This window comes from Pomacea canaliculata, linkage group LG4 (assembly GCF_003073045.1).
Source record: "Pomacea canaliculata isolate SZHN2017 linkage group LG4, ASM307304v1, whole genome shotgun sequence".
Lineage (NCBI taxonomy): Eukaryota > Metazoa > Mollusca > Gastropoda > Architaenioglossa > Ampullariidae > Pomacea > Pomacea canaliculata.
Window position 1 is genome coordinate 23,180,599 of NC_037593.1, and position 20,613 is coordinate 23,201,211.

The 20,613-nt window shown below is 44.0% G+C and overlaps 1 protein-coding gene across 1 annotated transcript in view; it reads left to right on the forward strand.

The window, feature by feature from the left end:
- Window positions 1-20,613, forward strand: part of LOC112562125 (doublecortin domain-containing protein 2-like) — a 44,799-nt gene continuing 24,186 nt past the window's right edge. The window contains exon 1 of the mRNA XM_025235156.1: window positions 1-886. Coding sequence (XP_025090941.1) covers window positions 585-886 — 302 coding nt within the window. The 5' untranslated portion in view covers window positions 1-584. The remainder of the gene's footprint in view (window positions 887-20,613) is intronic.

Here is a 20,613-nt window from a genome sequence, read left to right on the forward strand (position 1 = left end):
GCGCGCCATCGATCTTGCCGCGAGGTCAAAGGCAGCTGTACCCCGGGTGGACGTGACGGGCTTTGTGTGTCGCTGTGTCGTCTAGAGATACGCTGGAGTGAGTAGCGGGCCTTGCTCAACCCTCACCTGTGGTGGCGAGGTAGACACGTATCTAAAGACAACAGCTAGTGCAGGTGTGCAGTCAGAGTTGACACCGTGCAAGGGGCAGGTGAGCAGGGCGCTTTACCCTTCCTTGTTACCGCAGAACACAATTCTGTCGAGGTAAGGTGCGAATCGTCGTCATCGGTGTGGTGGTGATTTTGGGGAAAAAAAACGGTTTACATTCATGAATGTAAGTCTCAGAGGATCACCGAAAAGCTCGTTTAATGCGTGTCAAAAAGTGCGAGGGAATAAACCCTGATTTCAACCATGGAAGCTACGGCTAGCCAAGACTAGTTCTGAGTGTTTGTGTTCACCGGACTTACCCAACTTCAACGGGTTTCACCCCCGTCTTTCCAACTTTTGTTTAAAGCAGAAATTAGATATTTTACACGAGCCCTAGTATTACAAAAACCATCACGTGACTTTCCGTCGACCAGTAGAAGATGGAAGAGAACATGGTGGAGTCCACTCCCCGCTACATGCAGGACCTGCACCGGGGCAAAGCCTCCAGCTTCTGCATCAACGGCGACTACTACTCCGGCGGCAAGAAGGTGATCTACCACCCTCGCCAGATCCGCGACTTCTCTCACTACCTGGACTTCCTGACGGACAAGCTGCGGCCTCCCTTCGGTGCCGTGCGCAAGATCTGCACCCCCAACCACGGCCACCGCATCCGATCCCTGGAGGACCTGCAGGCGGACATGACGTATGTGGCCGCCGGCCCCGAGAACTTCAAGTTCTACGCGTGAGTACCCGTCTGTCTGTCTTCGGGTCTTGAAACACCCAGCTCTCGTTTCCGAGGGTTTTTGAGATCCCTAGCCCTGACCTTTACTGTGAGTTACTCGCAGTTTGTTTGGAGATCGATCCCTTACCTCCATACCACCTTGTTGGTATTTGTTTCACTGGTATTTGTTTCATTACCTCAAGATATGAGATCACTTCACTTCACATCACCTCACTTCACATCGTCAAGATCGTTGAGTCTTTATCAGAATGACGAGTTAACATCAGCAAGTGTTTCTGCTCCTGACAACAGTTAAGTCATGGAGTCAACATGGAGTTTCACTCCGCACTTTGTGTCAGAGGTGGTATTTACTCACAGGTTTATGATTGTTATTTACTCACAGCTTGATAATTATTATTTACTCAAGCTTTGTAATTGTTATTTACTCCAAGCATAATAAGTTGTATACACCTCTCATAGCAATATCGGTTGTGATGCTTCTCACAGCTTTATCATTGTTATATACTGAGAACATCATAGCTGATATATATATATTCTCTGCTTTATAACTAGTGTTTGTAAATACATAACCAATCCAAGTTCATGCTTGAGTGATTTTCCTTTATTCTTTACTCATATCTCCCCTTCTCTGTCTGACTAAAGGCTTCACTTGCATGATGGAAAAGTGAAGACAAAAATAATCGCCGTCCCATGTCACAGTTTATGTCAATGTTTGTTTGTTGTTAGCACCCTGACCCTTTGCCTCTAACCCTTCTGCTTTATTCTTGTAGGACACAATTGTTACCAGGTCTTTCGTGTAGCAGGACTGTTTGTGGACCTTGTACAGTTGAGGGCCATTTTGGTATTCATTCAGCTTCTTTCAATATTGTATTATTTATGAAAGTAACTTACACTGGCATACAGTATTGCTACATTGACAGTCAAATTATACTTTGTAACTGATTGTCGCTGTCGTAGTTAGATTTTCTTCTTTTAAATGCCGTCCGTTTCGCTTCCCGTCTGAATATCTCAACAATAAGAATAATTAACATTTGTAAATTGTCTATTCTACCGATACTACACGCACACATTCAGCTCAGCCACGTACACCATTCATAAAACACGACAAACATTTTCTTCTACTGCCAGCCTCTCATTTACTTTCTTCACCCATCCGTCGCTCTTCACTCCGACACTTTCCTTCTTCATCCTTCTTTATCTCTATGGGCTTGCGTGCATACTGATTGAGGAGCGTCCATGGTAAATGATATGCCGATCTTTGTTAGTAAACTGTTCAAGTTTATTTACCAGAAACTAGAGCCACACGCAGCCACACCTACAGTTGCCAGTAACAAGCAGGTACACACAGTCCTCCTTCCCTTCAACAACGATGTGTGCGTGAGTAGGTGTTGCAGGTGAACCTGTAACCACACACTTCTAAAGACAACCCTTCTTGGACACCTGTCCAGCCCACAGGTAGTCATGCATGGCCATGACGACCCTACAACACCTGCATACCAGTTGACGAAACTAAGTCTGTGTCGTTGGCCGATGTGTCGGTGACGACAGGTGATGACAGTGGACAGAAGAAGTGTAGGTGTGATCAGGTACACAGGGAGACGAGGCACTAAAGCTGCTACCTGGGCCATGATGATTAATCAAGGTGCGCGGACAGCAGCCCGAGTTACCGCTGCGACTACAAGTGCATCTGCCGCTAGAGGGCGCCACGGGGGCCGACTGTCAGGGAGAACACCAACAGCTCTTGACCTCGGGGGCAGCGTTCTCGTCTGCTGTTCTCACGGGGACAGAGGGCGATATCATTGGAATGCTCATAATTATATTAGACAGACTAAATCCTGTAAGTGATGACCTACTGACACAGTTCATGGCTTCTGAACTCTCGTGATTTAGTCTGTTCAGTTTTTGTTAACCTGGTAATTTGATTCCATTATGTTTCCAAACACCAAACATTTTATTTTATATAGACTCTTTATTTTAATACTCGAATTGATGCTAATACTCATTATTTGCTACATATCATTTAAGTACCCGCTTATGTGAAAATTCGTTTTTGTGGGATGACCACTGGCATATAGTTTTGGGGTGGTGGTGGTCTGATTTGTTCTTTTTTTCTTTCGGTCTTTATGCTTTCTGCTTGTCTCCTCCCTGCCTGTATGTGAGCTGTCTGTCTAACCCTAAAGCTGCTAGTCTGTCGGTTATCTTCTTGTCTACCTGACTCCTAGAGGTCTGATTCCCTCCGGCTCCTCCTGTCTGACTCCCTCTGGTCTGTCTGTCTGTCTGTCTGTCTGTGCGGTCTGCCAGCCTGTAGACGAGATGTCCCAGTGTTCGTAGAAGTGAGGTAGGGGAGAATATCAAATCCTCACAACCACACGGCGCCCTCTTGAGTCTGACCTGTTCAAGAAGCAGGGGTGACAAGGTGACAAGGTGACAAGGTGACAAGGTGACAAGGTCTCTGCTTTCTGTTTCCTCTATGACAAGGCAGGGCGCTCAGTCCCCGGTCTCCCTCCCTAACACCTCTTACTGTCGTCAGTAGAGACAATGACAATGCTTGTCTGTTTACATAATTTGTCTTTAACGCTTTGACATTAAATCTTTACTTGCCTATCTGTCATTCCTGTTATCTTTTCATGTTCAAACGGATTCCACTCTTTGTATCTTGCATTGCTGTGGTCTCTCTCTCTTCTGACCACAGAAGTTGAAGGCAAAAGAATTTACAGCTTTATTAAATGACACTTATAATTACACCTTTCATTTTTATTGTCGTTTTATTCCGTTGCTACGAAATTCCTGTTAAAATACTCAAAACAAAACCTAAACAAATCGATGACATGTCATCAGTCAAGACGCAGTTAATGCTTTTACGATGATTAGAAGCTATTAAGTTAATTATTGTGCGGCTGTCCCAAGAATTTAAATTCCGCCCTTAAATCGAATCCACTTTTGTCATGAAAGACTCGTGGAGAGTCAGTCGTTCTGCTTCATCATTTCATCGTTTTTCTTCTCAACTTTTTCTCTCTGGGTTTTGGTCTATTTTCTCTCTTTTCCTCTTTCATTCCTTCTTCTATCTGGTCATGTTTTTTTTGATTTTCCCCAGCCATGACCAGAAGTTTGTCTCTTTCTTCCTCCTTCGCTCTCTCTCTTTCTTTCAATCACTCCACATTGTTCGACTTTTGTGTCCTATCTCTTTTCGTCTGTGTGACGATCAGTCAAGAGGAAACCTGACTCAGTTCCTGAAGCATTGTGTCTGCCACCGTCTGTCTTTTGAAATAAATCACAGGCTTGGTGTCCTTTGTGTTGGTTCTGGAGCTTAATTCCAGTCCTGGGGTAGGCGAGTAGTGGTGGTGGTAGTTGTGGTGTAAGCGATGGTGTAGATGGATCTTAGCTCGCTATTGCGATTGTCTAGCATTTGGTGTCGCTGTGTTATGGTCACGTGTTGTGCACTACGAGGTGACTGTCACATGGTGTCACCAGTCGCTCCTCGCTCCATCATAACATGTAGCGAGCCTGTCTCGGGTTAGTGTGTGTGTGTGCGTGTGTGGTGGTGGTGGTGGTGGTGTGTAGGGGAAGTAACTTTCTGGAACGAAAATTATTTGACAGCGTGCCAAGAAAATTGTCCTCCATTTACCTCCATTAAAAGTGCAGCGGTTTCCGTTATGCCCTGCTGAGTCTTTAGCCAGGACAACACCGTTACTGCCCTCAGCAGCCTCCCAGCACGTGCTTCTCCAATGACGTCACGCACCACGTGCCTGAAGCCTTGAGAAGTGTTGTGACCATAATCACATCGGCTATGGGTAATGTTGTCTCTCAATTACCCTCTTGGCCAGGGTGGAGCTTGAACACAATGAAATACATTTGACCCAAAAATAGTTTCTGATTTCCGGTGAATTTGTTGCTGCTGACCGCCTTGGACAAACCCTAAAGTAAGTGTGTGTGTGTGGCAGGGGGAGAGAGGGATGGAGGGAGGAAGCTCTGTCAGAGTCTGTCATTAAAAATCACCAGAAAACTCAGCAGCTATAAGGTATCTATCCGAGAGTTGAATCTGATTCGCAGCCAGTCCACCAGGGTGGGTCGATTGTGTCCTGCGACCTCTCCGCTTGATGACTGCTTTTACGAGAAAATTGCATCCAACCCCGTCTACAGTCGCAGGTAAATTTCGTTCTCTTTTAATTGTTTCCTTGTTTGCTGCCAAACGCCATCGATCTCCGCGCTGTCTGGCACCGAGTGGGCGGTCACGTGACCCGCCAGTCCTTCTCCAGCCGTCGGGAGAGTCGAATAATTTGCAAAGGCTTCTCTGTAATTGCTTTGGGAGACTTCTAGTTCACAGAATAAGTGAGGGAGAGAACTGACCTATTAAATTACATTCGATTATTTAAAAAAATACAAGAACCGTCGTTCGACATCAAATTACAGAAAAATTGAGTTGCGAGTGTTTGGAATCAGACCACTTGACTGAGGTTCTTCTGCGTCACAGCTCATCGAATGAGGAGAACATTTGATGAAGTGTGGCAATATTTTACATAGCCGTCATGTTTTTAATATAGCTGTCATGTTTTTATATTGCTGTCCTGTTTTATATAGCTGCCATGTTTTTATACGGCTGTCGCCATGTAAAAACTTTGTCAAACTTTATCAAACCTTTGTCCATATTTGTCCGGTTAAGGACGCTTGAAAGGATTAACCAGACACATGTCCTAATATGTGACAAAGTTTATGATTTTTGGTTTTGTTTTTGCAATGTCATTGTCTTGTAAATATTTGCCATTGGACGACTGTGTTGGGCTACGAGGACCTGTCTAGAGTGTGTGGAAAATACCGACGCCATTGCGAAATGAAGTTTGGTCCAATGTCTTTACCGTTACCACCACAAACCCACCCTGGCCTTATCAACAATTGTTCCTCGGCTACAGAAATTAAGCATTTTATTACCGTGAGGTGATCGGTGTTCGTTCAAGTGTTTCGGCACTCAGCACGTCACCACAGGAAGTTTCTGTAAGTGTTGCTGATCGCAGGCGTGTTTGTTGAGAAGATTTGAAGCTTATTTAAATTAACCGTTCACATTTTTTTTTATCGTGCTCTTCAAGTCCTCAGGTTACAAAGCTCTTTCCAAACCAATTTGTCGCATATTGCGATTGTAGATTGCAGACTGCTGCAGCAACATTGTAATGTGTTCCTTGGCGATATGGAGACCTATTAGCCCTAAAATGACCAACCTGTATGACTTCCAGAGAAACATGTGGAGTCGTTATTCAGTGTGATTAATCAGTCTGAGATCGAGCAAATGTAATGTGTTGGTCTCAGTGATTATTGTGATTGGGAGAATTTCCAGAGATGATTATGGGAAACCCGTACAGATAAACAGGTTGGAGATATGGCACTGAGGTCCGAAGGCCTGGTGACACCACTGGGCGACTTGGCTAGTTAGAGTCTCGGGATGACTAGATGACTAGATGACTAGTTGGTAGTTAACGAACATCCAGCATCGAGCCTCTCCCAGTCTTCCCCCAGTCCCTCCAGCGCCTGATTGTATATTTATCTTATCCTCTTTGTATCTGAATAGTGCAAACATTCACCTCCCCCGCACCCCGAATACAAAATAAATGTTGATGATCTCCATCGAGATGAGTGAATCACTGTAAGCACTGTCCGTTCCTGTAAGATGTGATGTTTGCCGATGGTTGTCACCCACGAAAACATTTCTTTCAAGGGGAGTGTATGTGCTGTGTGTGTGGGTGTGGGTAGGTAGGGTGGTGTGGAAAATAGTCTCCCTCTACACCTTCTGGAACTCTTGACTGCATCACCTGCCAATCACGGCCAATCGCCAAAATTCTCGCTGGTTTGTTGTTTTACTGCATTTCGGTGTGTCGGTAATGTCTGATTGCCATTTTTGTAAATTCTGTGATGAAATTACAGGAGATAGCATTGTTATCAAAGGAAAACCTCATGCGGAGAATCGATGCAGAATAAGACGGCTGATGTGTCAAAGTTGGTTATCGACTACAGCAAGGACCTTCACAGCTGATCACGTGGTTATTGGCTACTACAAGACATCGTCACAGCTGGTCACGTGGGCTCTTAATTGTGGATGTTGTTGACTTACCACCATTGCTGGCTGTAACCATCATCGTGTGAAGGCCTTGTAGCCTTTACTTTCACCTCCCTCAGTAACGAGACTCGATCAGCTCTCATCACGTGTCTCGCTGTGTCATATAGTCAGCGCCTCGAAATTCCAAATTTATCTGCATCTTTTCTTGCTAAAAGAAAGTATTAGATAAAGTAGCATGTTATTAATATAGAATTACAACACTTGATAGAAGCAACGAAACACTAATGTTACTAATGTTCATTACAAGAACACCTTTCATCACTATATAACTGCAATACTGGATCAAGTAACTTTAAATGAAGGTGTCTTGAGCGGTTAGGTCGAGAGTTAGGATCAGTATTTACCGATGTATTGCTTGCTTCAAGTGCGATATTGAGATTCAGCCAGACAGAACCCGGTGTCAAAATACAAGTTTAGAAACGGTGACAGTTACTGGATAGTGTGAAATTGAAGTTCCTTTACCTTTTGACCTAAACCTGTTATTTACAGATGCCTATACTTTACGAGCTTCATGCTTGTAGAAACTTCTATCTGCCTCATCCATGTTCCCTTGACACAAGCGCACCTGTTGTCAACGTGATGCTCCTTCCTTTATTCAGTGACGATGTGTAATTCATCTGATGGCGGCTCATCTGGCTTGGACTAAGCTTCAAATCAATGTATTCTGCACACGTCACTCGGAAAAAAAGCTTTGCGGTCGTTGCCAGGCAACGGAATCGTATAAAATTTGGTACATTTCTGGGTGGAGGAGGTCTCGCGAGACGAGAGTGCCGCCAGGTGCCGCCAAGTCAAGTGAACGTCAGACATCAGCTCTTTGATCGCCCGACATGAGCGGCTTCCCGAGGCCAGCGGTGAGCGTCAGACAGCGTCAGAGGGCAAGGTAGGTAGATGACCTGCACGTCTCGGGTCACGAAAGAGAATCGTGATGCAGACTATGAGTGGAACTAGTCTGCGCATGCTCGGACACTTTCCTGCTGACGAACCACTGAGCGCCTTTTGCTGCTGTTTTCGTGCTTCGGGACTTTTTGTTCTTATTTCTTTCTTCCACGACTTCAGTAAAATATGTTCCGAAAACTACTGTCTTTTCGGAATTTATCTTCAGCGGTGCCAGTTAACAATCATTCTTTGAATGTTTTCTTAGAGTCCTCGGCCCGTGCGGGCTGACGAAGAATCGAACACGTTTCTTTGCTTTGGTAAATTATTTCCCTCGTCATTAGTTCAGAGGTGTTTGACGATAGGTTTTGAAATTAAACCCGGACTCATGATTTTCGTCCATTTCCATCTGACTGAAACCATTTCTTGTGGAAAACATACTCAAAGCTCTTTATTGACATGATTTGACTTTGATGAAAACATATTTCGTTCAGCAGCTTCGGACTACTGCAAATAGAAATGATGTCTCGCCATGGGGGAAAAAAAAAAGAAGAAAAAGAAAAAGAAAGAGAAGAGGCTGGAGTGTTAGATGTAAGAATAGGATCAGTGACCTCTACCTGAAAGTGGAGGCGGGGTATTACAGAGCATCATCTTCTGGTTCGTTAGACGTCAGCAGGATTGTCTGGGATGGTTCACGGGAGTTGGCTTCTGGTAACGAAATTCGGGAGATGTCGGGTCAGAGGAGATGATGGTGGTCTAGCATTTTAATCCTCTAATGACGTCAGCTCTTCGTTCGTTGACCACCTGAGTCGTGCAACTGACCCTGTCTCCACAAATCCCTTGATAACCAACACTCGGGGTGAGTCGCAGAAACGTCCAGTTGCTGGTAAAGACTAGCTCTCTATTATAGCAATTTTTAATTTCACAATGTTAAAAACAATTTCAGCAGAAGATGCAGCTGAACTCAATTCTTGTTTTTATTTGTGCTTTGAGCTGCAGTGTAGATGACAACACAGGCATTAAAAAAGGAATCGCCAGATGTGACAGTCTGGTGGACAGTGAACAGACTTGGAGGCCATATCGCATGCACTCCATGGTCTTGCCGTGTGTCAAAGAATATAGCTATCGAATACTATCATAAATAGTTAACGTATCGCTTCAACTGTTTAACTGCAAGAATAATTTAGAGGAAGCACCAATGATATGATGCTAAGTATTCTGTAAAAATAATTACTATGACATCTAGAGCAAATGGTTGTGAAAAAAAGAGCCAGTCAGGTAAAAGTAAAGCTAATTCAATTATTATTATTCTTTCTGAAGGTGCAGTTAGGGGTTAAAGAAACGGCGCTCAAACCCACATTTCGGCTGGTTCGATACCCGTGTGACGCAATGAAGTTTCTCGAGGGAATCAGCTAAGGATTGGGTACCTGAGTGGGTACCTGACTCCACACAGGTTCCTCCCTCACAAAAGCTAACCGTGAAGAAACTGTGGGCTCTAACATTTCACTCCCTTTCGATCCTCATGCGACTTTTACCTTTCATTATTTCTATTTATCTTTTTTAACACTGACAGGACCTTTATTTTGTTCTTATCATTTTAAATACAGTGCGTGATGCTTGGCTGTCGATCCATGCATCATCAACTATCTTACTATCCTGACAATACTGCGAGCATCACTGGCTCTCACCAAGCTGACCGCACATTCTTATTAATTAATTCTAATGCAGTTCAGATGTCTGGCTGCCATGTCGTGCTGTAAGCTGCTTGATGTTTACTTTGCTAGATTTCATCGATTGGCTCAGACATTAACTGCATCGTCCTTCCTTCATTTATTCGTCCTTTGACTGGCACCGGCGGAGGGAACGGGTCCGCCGGGTGTGATCGTCAGGGGAAATAATCAGCAGGGAAATAACTGCAGCGGTGGACAAGGCCCGCAACTCACGCCAGTCTTGAGCGGTGGTCAGCAGCTCTTGCGTGGACTTGATTTATGTTCCACTAGACATTTACATGCAAGTCTCTATCCACCACGTGCATCGCATGCCGAGCGATCACTGTTGCCTTTCTCATTCGGTTGTAAACAATCATTCGAGCATCTTCATCTCGCTGGCCGCTCAGTGGGCGCTGACGTCCAGAATTTTCTCCCAGCATCGAGTGAGCTTAAGCTTATTTAGTAGGAAAGTGCTTCCACCTTGAAGTGATTTCACATTCTAGGAGAAGAGGAGATGGAGGAAGCGGAGTACCTGGAGACGCCCAGCCAGGATCTGAACCCAGAACGTCTGACTGCAGTGGTGACGACCAAGTGTTTTAACATCTACACTACCGGGTACTTGCCCTCCCGCTATTGACACCGACCTTGCCCCTAAAATACAACTGTCCACCCAAATAGTTACAGTTTTACCCTCGAGTGCCATTCGATCGAGGGAGGTAATAATCACTGGCAATTCCAACAGAGTTGCTTCCCTTATGTTGGACTGGGTATTTCACTGGTTCACGCCTACCCGATCGCTAGCGGGTGGCGAGGGGAAATGTCAGTCACTGAGGATCATTTCACCCTAATCTTACACTCCAGCCATTGGAGTGCGGAGTGCCATAGCGGGTGGCGAGGGGAGATCTCAGTTACTGAGGATTGCTGTCTGCACCCGAATCCTCCAACGACCTGCCTCCCCCTACTCCAACCTTACAAGCTGTTATGGGCGGGGGAGAGCAGCTTTGATTCCACCATCAGGCAGTTTCAAAAACTGATTAACACTCGTCTCCGCCCCCCTCCCAGTATGAGAGTGGGAAGAAAGATGGAGGTAGAGAGGGAAATAATGCGAGAGAGGAGGATTGAGAGAAAGAGAGACAGAAAGGTGGAGGACTGAGATAGAGAACAGAGTGAGAATGAGGATTGAGAGAGTGTCTGTGTGTATGTGCACTTGCATCTGCGTGTTTGTGTATCTTCGTGAGGACACAGGCCATGTTTACAAATTGCAACTGATGCTGGTTGAAGGCATGATGGAAATAGTGTTCTCCACAGCCCGAGGCTTGCTGTGGTCTCCAGCGCCGAGTGCGTGTCATCACCACAGCTGCAGGGAGGGAGACTGCAGGCCTGCGTGTCTTATCTGTGTCACCAGGATCCCGACACTAAGCCGCCCATCACACCTGCACTTAACTCTCCGTGTCAACCAGGTAAACACTGCAGTCGCTAAGACAAGGGTGAAGACTAACGGTTGTGTTTGTCAGGGAGTCACCTGATTACCTGCGAATTAAGCGCTGATCTGATTTGTGTGTGATCGGTGGATGATACGTCACAGGTCGATCTCCGTGCAGGCGGAACGTCACGCCCCTCGCCGGGTGGACGAGGGGACAGGTTCGGTGCCAGAAGAAGACTGGTCTCTGTGACCTACAATGTCTGAAGTCTGTCTTTAATAATTGATATCTCTACAACCGCTCTTGTGAACCGTATGAACAGAAACTGATGGCTGACATTCAGATGTGCTCGACAATACTTTGCTCGACGGTCTCTTGTCAATTCCACTTAGTTTGTGTGGCTCTCGTTTTTAAGTTAATTATTTAGTTCATTATTAACAGTGACTGACTTACTGACAGTCCAGTTCGCTCATGGAGAGACTGAATCATTCACTCATAAATGCAGGTGTTATGTATTGTAACATAGAAGTGCACGATTGTTATTTTAAGTGCTTGCTTATCAACGTCAGGTCTCAACGCCTCGAGTTGCACGAGATGTACATGTCTCCGCTACAGTATCTGTCACACCTGTCTACCACCCTGTCTCAGTCTCAGTCACACTTGTCTGTCACCCTGTCTCAGTGATGCTTGTCAACAATCCTATCTCAATATCAGCTACACTTCTTGTCTGTTTACCCTGTTAATATCAGCGACATTTGTATGTACACCCCGTCACCTGATGTACATGTATATAAACAAGCATAAAAAGGATGTAAATATACAGCATGGACGAGGGTATGTACACGTGTGCAAGACTACACAAACATGCATACAAATGGAGGTGTTACACAGGTGTACAAGTGTACACCCACATTACAAGTGTGCATGCAAGTGTACAAACTCCATGGGTGTGCGCTTGTGTGGAGGCGAGCACAGCTCACTCAGCATGGTAAGCAGACGACAGGTGAGGAGAGTGGTGCTAGGGTGTCCTGAGAGCCTGTGTCCCGTGCTAGCATGACAACCTAAACTTTCGACTCAAGCTCTGCAAATATCAGCACGATAGGGTGAGCTTCGATAGGTGACCCCTAGGGGCGCCATGTGACTCCTACCTGCCGGTCTCTGAACGTGTGCGCAGACTGGAGTGTGTGATGTCACGCGGCCAGACAGTAACAGCACGCGCATTTGGCGACCTGCACGCACTGGCAGTCCATTCTTAATTACTTTGTCAGGAAACACTGACGTGGCCCTGTGCCCGTCGCCAGGCTCTGGCAGGGAAAATCCCATCCCACGAAATAAACTGTCCCCTGAAATAGCCTGCAGGGCATCGACTGCAGTGTGGCGATCCTCTTATCGCCGCCTTCCTCGTGGATTGAGTTTCCAGCTTATTTTATCCTATTCCACCTTCGGGCTATTCTGGGTTTAAAAAATGTTATTCGACCTGTGGGCTTCCGAGTAAATGAAGTAACAGTCGGTGGACCCTGTGTGGACATGGAACAGACATTACAGTTGATGTTGAGGATACTGCAGGATACCTGCTGTTGATGTTGATATGCTGGCAATGTCTGTTTTAGACACACAGTCGAGCGGATGTCAGAGATAGGGTCTACTGAATGGCAATGCCTGGTGCCGATGTTGGAAATAGATGTTTAAACATAGAAATGTAAGACCAAGCTCGTGACATAACAAATGTAACATAAACTAGTTACATACCATGTACATCATTTACTATCCTAAATTGTCTAAACGTTGATCGACAATTTAGTCTCGTTTCAAATAAATCTTCTAAAATGTTAGTCATGGTGAGACAACACTTCCTTCCTCTCCCTTTTCCTCCCCTCTCTCTTCCTCCCCCCTCTCTCTCATTCACTCTGCGGTTTATGTGTTAGGAGAGTTCGCCTCTATCTCACCACAAAGAAGTGTCAGTAGAGTCTGTAGCTCCCTGATGGTGGTATTAAAGCCATATCGAGTTCTAGAAGCGGTTTATGTGTTTCATGCATATGTAATAGTCCTTAGTCCAGCTACAAGCTATTCACCACGCAAAAGGCACAAAGGTGTCATGTGACATGAAAGCCTGGCTGTCACGTGACACGCTTGAAACTTTTGTCACTTGAAGATTATTTATTTTTGTTTTTAATTGTGAGCGAGATATAAGGAGCTATTTGACCAGTTCAACTGCCGGTCCACAGGAAATATTTATTTCTGTGTTATGGCTACCCCGTGATGCCGACCACTGCCCCGGGGCAGATGTTCTAATTCCTGTGTTACATAACATGAGTGCTGCTATGGTTACAGACACCAACCTGCTTTAAGTTTCACTTTCCATCTTTACTCCTTTTTTTAAGAGCTTTCTGAAAGATAAATGTCAGGCTGATCCGGTCTGTTTGAGGGCAGGCTGTGACCATGTAGGGAGAGTCTTTTGAGAACTCGTGAGCTATTTTCAAGCGACTTGCCAGACATGGAAGTATGGAGAGTGAGAACTGATGTCGACACCAGGACTCACCCAGTCTACTGCTGCTCTTTTCTCGCACTGTATCTCTCATTCGGTCTGAAATATTATACATATACCTAAACTTCCTTGGCACTGACCCAATGAATAATTGTCATTCAGTATCTTCATTATCATCATTCAGTAATTGTCTCTCTGCTATCTTTGAACTTGTGTTGTACTAGGCCTGATGATCAGTACAACAGAGTCATAATAACATCTAAGATGAGAGTGACGAAGAAAGTAATGTTGAGTTCACAGCTCTGTTGAGTTTTATAACGGTTTATTTTAGCGACATTCACTTCCGGAAGTACTAAGAGCACTTAGAGCGGTCCATTAGGGTCACGTGTCTGCCCAGGGCCACACATGGACAGAAAACTTAGGCAATGCTCGTGCATCCACTCCTCCCTCTCCCTCCGTGAGTTTGACAGGAAGTCAGTCTAGTTTTGTCAATTAAGTACTTCAGTCGCCGAACACTCCAGTGACCTAAGCCCGAGAGTATAATTACCATTACCATTACCATTTTTAGAGTCTTAAAAGTAGGTGTGATTACCTCTCCCCTTGTTTGTGTCTGATTGCATTTTTATACCTGCGTGTAATTTGATTATTTAGGAATTTTATCCTGGCGGCTTTTATATGATAGATTAGTTTTCTTTCCTTGACGGCATTCCTGTTAACCACAAGGGAAATACAAAATGTCTGTTAATACCACATCTGAAGTGGGGGCAGCAATGTTCATTTGTCTGATGAGGCGGTGAGAGAACATGGAGCACAGAAGCTGTTGGCTGGAGGTAACATCGATTGAGAGGCAGCAGCTAATGTTCTTCCCCGCTTCCTAATGCTTCCATCACCCTTCATTGAACTCAGGCGATCAGCCTTCGGTGTTATGATGGTACACATGATGCAACACACCATCCATATGTTCCAGCCTGTTTGTAAGCCACAGTCGATCGTTCCCCTCTCACCCCAAACACCTGCACACCTGGCTGTACTCCAGGTCTGCCATTCTTTCGTAATGGCCTTTCTTTTTCTTTGATTTCCCTCGTTGCTCATTATGTATGCTACTTGTAGTCCCTGCCTTTTTTCCTTCCTTTACTTTATAATCTACTGTAACCTCAAGTCTTTGCTACAAACAGGTACTTGAGGTAGAAGAGGCTACTACCACATTTACAATCCTAACTAAAGAACAAATCTCATTTTCACAGATTTAGAGGTTACATATATAGATATGTAATAAAAAGAAGAAAAGAAAAATATTACTTGAAAGAATCATTTCAGTTTCAGTTAGAGGAATAGTGACACTTACAAAGAAAGAATTATCGTCCCTCGCATGTTTCAGTGGATAATCTTCCATCCCAAGGATCACACTACAAAATCACATTAAACGATTTCAGGTTGAGACAATAATATTTCCACCCAGAAAAATGTTGTGAACCAAACAGAGATTCAGTGCTGATATGTGATTTTGTAGTCGACACAACTGGATTATTAAGCTGAGTTCAATACAATAAAGAGTATAATATTTTTTTTAACTCAAGTATTTTGTGTAGCTACGATTTAATATGTATCTATCTCCATTTCCACTGACATTCGATAGTATTTTTGATATTAGATACTGTTCACCTTCATATCTTTGTAATCTAGTGGCGGGTGCAACACCTGAACTGTGTTTTGTCCGTCTCATAAACATCTTAACTATTTTCTGTCAGTCTCATAAACATCTTAACTATTTTCTGTCAGTCTCATAAACATCTCAACTGTTCTCGGAAATTTTCGTAAACTGATATGTAATTCATCGTTCCCCCTTTTCTTCTCAACTGTCCATAGAAACTGTTGTCAGGTGCATCAAACCTTTAGCCAACTGTCCACCTCACGCCCCATCCCACCCTTGCCGAGTGACGAGGCGACAGTGGATTTTCTTGCGCCACCCAGACTACGGGTCGATATCACTGCGCGACGGACTACTTTACTAAACGCTCGGCCCACAGAGTCCACAGCCAAGGGGCAATCTTTGCCACCGAACATAAACTAAACACAGAGGTCGATATGTAATCCACTCGCGTCGTATAATTATTATTAAGTTTACCTGACATTTACTGCCACCAGTCCCAGAATCAAGATGCTGAATGTAGTTCTAAATGTTTGCGGTGCAAGTGCATTGCGAACAAGTTGCACGTGCATTTATCAGACTCATTGAGTTGGAAACTGTTCTGAGTCTGAGTCAGAAGTTTTCAAGTCAGTTCAATTCGAAAATCGTGCTATGATGACAAGATACATTTGTTTACCAGGTATACTAGCGTTTCCAAGTGCAGATGCTATATACAGTACAATTGTTGTCTCGTGTGAGAGATTCATTTCAGGCATTGATCCACAAGAAAGTGTTCATGCAACATTCACTTGTCACATTCACAGTAAAGCACTAACATAGCAACAACCCCAATCACCCCTCTTCCAACACACTCGCAGCCAAAAAAGCTTTCCTTTTGTTTTTTGTTTTTGTTTTGTTTTGTTTTTTTTTGTTTTTGTCGTAGGCCTATCATCAGTAAATGTTTGATATACCATTCTTTCTCCATATACAAGTGATGCTTCTGCTGTTTTTTTTATTTATTTTTTATTGGGTATTGTTTTCCTTTCTGAACGAGTCTGGTGTAAATCAAGTCCAGGACAGGAAATAATGGAAAAATATTTGATGGCACGCTCGAAACAAATTAAAGAAGTGGCTGCGCATTAAAATATCTACTACACCTGGTGTCTATTTATTCTAGTGGTGTGATAGTCTACCAAGAGGGGATCAACTGTCTGCAGAGAGAACAAGTCAACCTCGATGTCAACTCTTTTGTGATGAGTGCTTTTCTCTCTTTCTTTACGGTACAGACCGCTTTACTCCTGTTCTCACTTGGCCGGGCCAGGAATACAAATTTATTCCTCCTTTCAGCCAGTCTTTGACGTATGTAGAATATTTATATACAGGTACTCTTTTCTCCTGTATAAAAAAAAGAAGAGGTCAACTGCTCTTTGGGAGAGTTAAAGACGAGGTCTTCGATCAGTGAAGGAGCAATAACAAGAGTAACAAGGTGGGATAATCGTTCAAGCAGAGAAAAAGGTCAATTATTTTCCTATTACTTTGCCGCAGGTCATAACAAAAGCTCCTTCTGGGTCAGTCAGAACCCTTTTTTTTCTCCCCTAATGGTAGGAGGGGCGGCAGTGAGACTGGTGGACTAAAGACAGCAGGTTTAGTTTGTGTTACACTCTGTTGTCTGTGTTGCTCACATCAATCAGCGGGCCTTTTGATGTTTGATGTCTGAGATATAATCGATAACAGGAATTTTGTCGTGCGCAGCAGAATTGTTTGTTGAGCCTCAGTACTTTCTGGAAATCTTGAGTCCCGTTAATTGATCCTGCAATCTGGAGCTGCCGGCCACTTGGCTGACCAACCGCCATCATCCTGACTGTGTCGTCGCCTAATCATCCACGCCGATCTTCAACAATAAAAATCTTCGATTCTTAAAAGAAAAGGAAGGAAACTAAAATCTAGCCTTTCCCTATGGACATAACACGACTTGCATGACTGAGTTGTTCGGTGGAGCGAAGAAGCTACAAGCAGGCGCACGTGAAGAGCTGCCAGTCACGTGACGTCAAGCGTGGCGACTCGGGGACCGACATCAGACTGAGTCAGGTGTAAGTGTATCTAGTCACACCACATGAGATCACCTAACAGTTTGACCACGAACATGTATTGATGGACTGCTTGCAGACGATTTTCCAGAACGAGGCTGTACAGCAAAACAGCTTCCGGTTTAGTCACATTCATGACTAACGGAGAGAACTTCGCTAAAGGTTTAGAGCTGGTCTCGGCAGACAGTCATCAGTCCACTTATACACGTCTGTGGTTTGATTGTGACAATTACGAGTGGATTGTTTATGTATAACAATTACAGCTCCGATTAGTCTTTGTAATTTTCTACCCGCACTGTGTGATGGTGTCGTGAGAACATGCATGGACTGAGCTACAAATGAATGACTTGTCACCCCGCCCCTCCTCCCCCAAGGGGCTTGTGCCAGGTCTTGTCGAAGCAATTTAATATGCTCCCCTCCCCTCTCTCCCCCCTACACACATCTCACTCCTGTCTTATGTGTCAGTGTTCGTGTCAGTGCGTTCCTGCACGCAGTCTGTACCCGGGGTATTGACTGGGTGCACTGTTGTCGTGCAGACAGCGCCACAAAAGCAAGTTTTTGTACATATTCTGGTCAGCAAATATGTAACAACTATAGCGGCATTCTGGCAACTCCGACACTAATTACTGGGACATGATCAACGTTTGCTTACACGAGAAAGCGCGAGACGGATGACGTCAGGAGTTCAACCAAACAAACAAGCAGTTTGTGGAACTGACAAACGAACAGACATCAAGAAAATATCTCCATCTTTGAAGTTGCTGTCGCGGTCATAGACTGTTTGAAAGTGAAGAGTTGGACCTTATCTTTAACAAAACAGTTCTGTTGACTGTAAACAGATCGAAATTCAATGTTTTGAGGATACGGGGGAAGGGGAGGAATGGTTTCCATAAACAAATCTACACCACAGACGACAAATAAAGGATTTCTTTGTCTTTATTTTACTGAACCTGGAAAGTCCGTCTATTCATTGAGGGAATTTTTATAAAGGTAGAGAATAAATTGTGAAACGTATGCAACTCTGTCGTAGAATTTCTAATGAACCTTAAATAATGGATTCTCGGTGTTTCTATGTCTCAACAGCTCGCGATTCGATTTGTGCTGCCCGAGCTTTTAGAACACCTCAGCCCTCCTCTCCACTGCCACTGACGTCGACGATTCCGGCGATGACAGTGAAATCAATGCAAAGGCAATAACATGACAATTACAGGTGTTCCTGTGATAGCTATATACAGCTGAGTGCATGTTGACTATATATATATATAGTGACTAGAGTTCTTAGTAATATCTGTAAGTAATATACAAAGCGATGTAGGTACAGTAGGTCCCCGGCGTGAGGTCAGCTCGAGCTAAAACAACAGCGCCGCCAGTGGAATCAATGAAGTGGAAATCGATTGAAATTGTGTTTTTTATTTAAGAAAAGACAGAACACTGCGATTTAAAGTGTTAAAAAACAGTGAATTTTTCATACTTTGTTTATGTAGTTATTCTCTTAGTGCCATCGGCAGAAAGCTTTGATGGCAGACACGGGGTGTTTATTAAACCAGGATTTGAGAGTAGATAATTGTTGTTGGCGAGAGTTTATACTCTCGGCTCAAAATCAGCAATGTCTAAGACTGATCTAGAATGTTGAAACCATGTCTCAGTGCTAACCTCGTATTGGACACGAGGCGTGGTCAAGACTCACACCAACCTTTGACCTTTTCTGAGATGGAGACCCTTTGTTTTCTGTTGAAAGCCACGAGCTTCCTTTTGTTGGTGCCGTATGCCGCCTGACATTACATTGTCATTACACTCAGATATCAATCCCATGTCAGTCGATGCCAAAGATTGCTACTTCGTGTCAAGATAATCATGAGATCCATTTTTATTTAAAAAGAGAAATCTGCTCATCCACACAAACCCAACCCGGTCGTGAATGAAGTCGATTTTTTTCCCATTACTACAGGTATCGGGCACAGACTCACATTTCTGATTGTCATCTCGCTTGACTACCCTGAAGTGGCCAAAGGTGTGTGTGTGTGTTCATGTGTGTGTGTTCATGCTGGGTGTCCCGCTATGCCCACTGACTTGTACTTAGTACTCAGGGGCCTGGTGCCAGCTTCCTCAATAATGTGCCTTTTATCGTCTTCGCGGTTTTTGAATCAAGCTAGTGTCGAAAGTTGCTATAATCGAGCTCGAAACCAACATGGAGAAAAACAAGTTGTGAGCCCTTCATGCCTTTCATATAATTTTTCTGGCTTTGTCTTTAGAATTTTGTTCTTTACTAAAACTAATTGAACATGCCCCACGTGTTAGATGTAAGCTACAGTCCAGAACTTGCACCCTTTTAATTTAAATCGGAATCTTGCTCCCTTAATTTCGGTTAATCAGCTGAGTTACAGGTGTACTGAGTTCTGTAAACACCTTCAAGCACTGGTCTGTACACACTCGGGCAGTGCCCGTGACCTTTAGTGTTGGACCCACGCCAGCACCAAATGTTGTTCGTGCTTCACCCCAGGGACTGACCACCCCACCTGTCTTTAAGCAGATCCTGAGGACCTCCGACATCTTGTGCCTTTTCCTATGAGGTGCATGACGATGTGTGTTCAGGTCTTTTTCTTCTTATATTTTGACACGTGGAGATGATATTCAGTTTGTGTGAAGCGTTCAGCTGCCTTTCAACCGACTTTACTGATGGAAACGTTTGATGATTAGAGTTTTGCAAACTTCTCATACTCAGTTCATCAGCTGAGTATCCATTCATTTACTTTGAGGTCATTTCCAGCTATTTTATGTTAAAATTTCATGTGTAGGATTCCCTCCTATAGTTCCTGTTTTCTGTGAATAGAGCTTAATATTTCGTTATATCAGCCCTCCCCTCTATCAATCTTTGTCCCCCACCTGATACAGAGAACCTATTGAGATACTTTTGTTTTATTTTTAATAATTTTACACTGACATGACATTTGTTTCAAAAATACGAACACCCTTGCCCAGTAATTTTTTTCCGCATGGATGCACTTGAACTTGTCCAGACATTCACAGCCATTGAACCAGAACCTGCTGGAGCGCTGACCTAATGGTGTGAGTGGAGACAGACGAATGTTGGAATCGATGAACACCGCCTTTTCTTCAAGACAGTATCTGACTTGGTCTTGCTTATGTGTATATAGCTTCCAGCAGTTCCCACAGGGACTGGTACAAACTTAATGTACAGCATATATATATGAGTCACAGCCAGGGTCATGAAAGGAGGAAAGGTCCAGCTTCATGTATTTGATGAATGAAAGAAGAAGGAAATATTATGACAAGAAATTCGTGCTATTCGAATTAAATACAAAGCATAACATTAATTTACCACTAAAGTATCTGATAAACACAGTACCTGTATCTTTTCCCTGACATCAAACTATACCTCAACCTGAATAAGCTGCTTTTAT